Source organism: Staurois parvus, unplaced genomic scaffold, assembly GCF_062004578.1.
Source record: "Staurois parvus isolate SC_StPar_1 unplaced genomic scaffold, SC_StPar_1.0 ptg000417l, whole genome shotgun sequence".
In the NCBI taxonomy this organism is placed as follows: Eukaryota; Metazoa; Chordata; class Amphibia; order Anura; family Ranidae; genus Staurois; species Staurois parvus.
In genome coordinates this window covers 3,068,360-3,071,313 of record NW_028318213.1, presented here as the reverse complement: position 1 = coordinate 3,071,313, position 2,954 = coordinate 3,068,360, and the positions used below count along the sequence as shown (strand labels likewise).

General features: G+C 51.9%; 1 protein-coding gene across 1 annotated transcript; it reads right to left on the bottom strand.

The window, feature by feature from the left end:
* Nucleotides 1–256: 256 nt before the first annotated feature.
* Nucleotides 257–1,978, bottom strand: LOC149454794 (E3 ubiquitin/ISG15 ligase TRIM25-like). The gene has a single exon (XM_089687117.1). The coding sequence runs from the start codon at nucleotides 1,976–1,978 to the stop codon at nucleotides 257–259; it is 1,722 nt and encodes a 573-aa protein (XP_089543243.1).
* Nucleotides 1,979–2,954: the final 976 nt, after the last annotated feature.

Genomic DNA, 2,954 nt, shown 5'->3' with positions numbered 1-2,954 from the left:
CTACACTACTTAGGGTGTCACTGATCCACAACAAGCAATCAGCCAGTGAAGGCAGAACACTCGGACCTCCTGCATGCTTGTTCCTGGTCAGTGACACACTAGGAAGTGAAGTGAGGTTTAGGATGAAGATGACAGCCCCGGAACCTGCAGCTTTCTCCACAACTCACTCCTGTTTCCTGCCCTTCCTCCTATTGGCTGAGTATTGCACCAATCACCAATCAGATCATCCCCCTTGTGATGTCTCTGGGCGGATCTCTCACTCCTGGCTCCTCCCACATATGTTTATACAACCTACCCATACACCTACCCCAGCATGGAGGGGCTGAGTGAAGGTGGTGGTGATGGTGTGGAGGTGTCGGATCGGGTCACACAGATCATAGAAGGAGATCTGCCCGGCCTCATAATCCAGATCTATCCTGACTCTGGTACTGGAGACACCGCCAGGGAATGGGGTCCTATTACTGTCATGTATCACTGAGTACTCATCATTCCACAACACCTCCAACCCCCAGGACTTCTTATTACATCCAATCACTGACTGACCTCCTCTCCTGTCTATATTGGTGTAACACATCCCGACTCTCCAGTACTCTGACCCCCCGACATCCACGTCCCAGTAATGTCTCCCGGAGGAGAAGCTCTGACTGCTCATCACCTGAGGACAATCCTGGAACCTCTCTGGTGTTTCTGGCTGATTCTGATGTGATGATGACCAGGATGCAGTTTTCCCGTCATCTGATATATGTAGATGATTACCAGCTGTCCTCACATCCAGTAATATGTCTGTAACCCCTGACACCCCCCATGTTTGCTGTACAGCCCCAATATTTGGTCCTCCAGTGGGGGAGGGTTGGGGGTCTGGCCTGGATGGTGGAGCATTGATGGGACCTTTGCCCTTTGTAGTAGAATGTGGAGCAACATGTGTGCCTGTACATTTCTGTACATTGACCCCAGACATGATATCAGATAAACCCGTGTGTAATGTGTGTAAGATCCCCCCCACATCCCCATCCCCTCCATCATGGAGGAGGTTCTCATGTCTCTCTCTGTCCTCATCTCCACCCTCAGTATCACACAAGTCACCTGTGTCTGATTCCTGTAGGACAGTCAGTGGATCCGTCATGTTACACAGCTCCTCAATGTCCCTCATCTTCCTGGACAGCTCCTCCTTCTTTATTTCCAGATCCCGAATATAATAAAACATGGGACGGGAGACCCGCTCTGCCCACCTGGAGATGTCCCTCAGGACTCTTTTCTCCAGGTCTTCCAGACGTCTCCTGAGGTCTCTGAACAAGGCAGGGACTCTCTTGGTTTCATCATATGCTTTTCCTTGTACTTTCCTCCTGCGTTCCTGCAGACTCTGGACTCTTTTCTCCGTCTCCGCTCTCTCTGTCATCAGTTTCTGCAGAACATTCCTCAGTTTCTTCTTCTTCATCTCAGAGGCCTGCTCCAGAATCTCCACCTGGTGTCCCCGATGTTCTCCATCCAGGCTGCAGGACACACAGATACAGGTGGAGTCCTCAGTGCAGTAATACTCCAAGATCTTCTTATGGATGGAGCATTTCCTGTCCTTCAGGGAAGTAGTGGGATCACATAGGACGTGTTCTGGTGACTTGCTGTGGACTCTCAGGTGGTTGTCACACAGAGAAGCTTTACACATCAGACAGGATTTCACAGCCGGTACAGGAGTGTGAATACAGCGAGTACAGAAGACCCCGGACTCCTGCTGCTCTGGATGGGTAGACTGGAAGTTCTCCACTATATTACGTAGCTTCCAATTCTTCTGAAGGACAGGACGTTTCTTGAAGCTTTGATTACATTCAGGACAGGAATAACCTCCAGACCCCTTCTGTGTATCCAACACACGGCCAATACAGTCCCGACAGAAGTTGTGTCCACATCTCAGGGTTACAGGATCTGTATAAAATTCCAGACAGATGGAACATTCCAGCTCCTTCCTCAGATCAGAAGACGCCATCGCTGAGAGCGGAAGAGAGAAATGAAAGTGAAAGTCTTACACTCCGTACCAAAACCTGGGTACGGTACAGGCCACTGACTCCACTTCCCCTGTGGCACTCACCCATGGAGGTCTCATCTGGACCCATTCGCCAAGACTGAGCGATCGCAGAGGAGGTGGTGTCAGCTTGCTCCTATCACCGCTGAGCACCTTCCTGGTTCTCCCTAACCCACCCTCTCTATCCTTTATCTCCTTTGAGGCGCACTGCATCCAACTCTTCTCACCCAGCCCCCTAAAGGATCGCAGTGATCTACAGACCTCCTGGGTCCATACCCCTCTTCCTGGACAACTTCACCGCCTGGCTTCCCTTCTTCCTCTCCTCTGAGCTACCGACCATCATCCTTGGGGACTTCAATATCCCCATCAATGACAACAACCCGGATACTTCCCAATTCCTCCACCAGCATCCTCTCACTGTCATGTCCTGACATAGCCACCACCTTGTACAACGACTCACTGTCAGCTGCCCTAGACTCTCTGGCACCCCTAACACGCATCATCAACCCTAGGCCACTTCAACCATGGCAGAATGACAGCACTAAATGCCCCAAACGTCGCAGTCGCATGCTAGAGAGACTATGGCGCAAAACCAGGTCCCCTCATGCATTCTCCCTCTACAAATCTGCCTTCCTCACTTACACCTCCTCCCTCCACGCCACCAAGCAAGCCTACTTTGTTAACCTGATCAACACCCTCTCCTCCTGCCCTCGCCGACTCTTCTCCTCCTTCAACTCCCTGCTCTCTCCCCTCCCTCCTCCGCTCAGTACCTCACTCACTGCCCACGAGATTGCCACCCATTTCCACAACAAGATTGACGCTATGCGTAAGGACATTGTCAACTCGCAATATACCTCCCCACCTAGCCTCCCCCCCCTCATCTCCCTCCTCCTCTTCCCTCACAACCGCACTGCCTCCCACCTCTCCCAAGGCCCCGCCC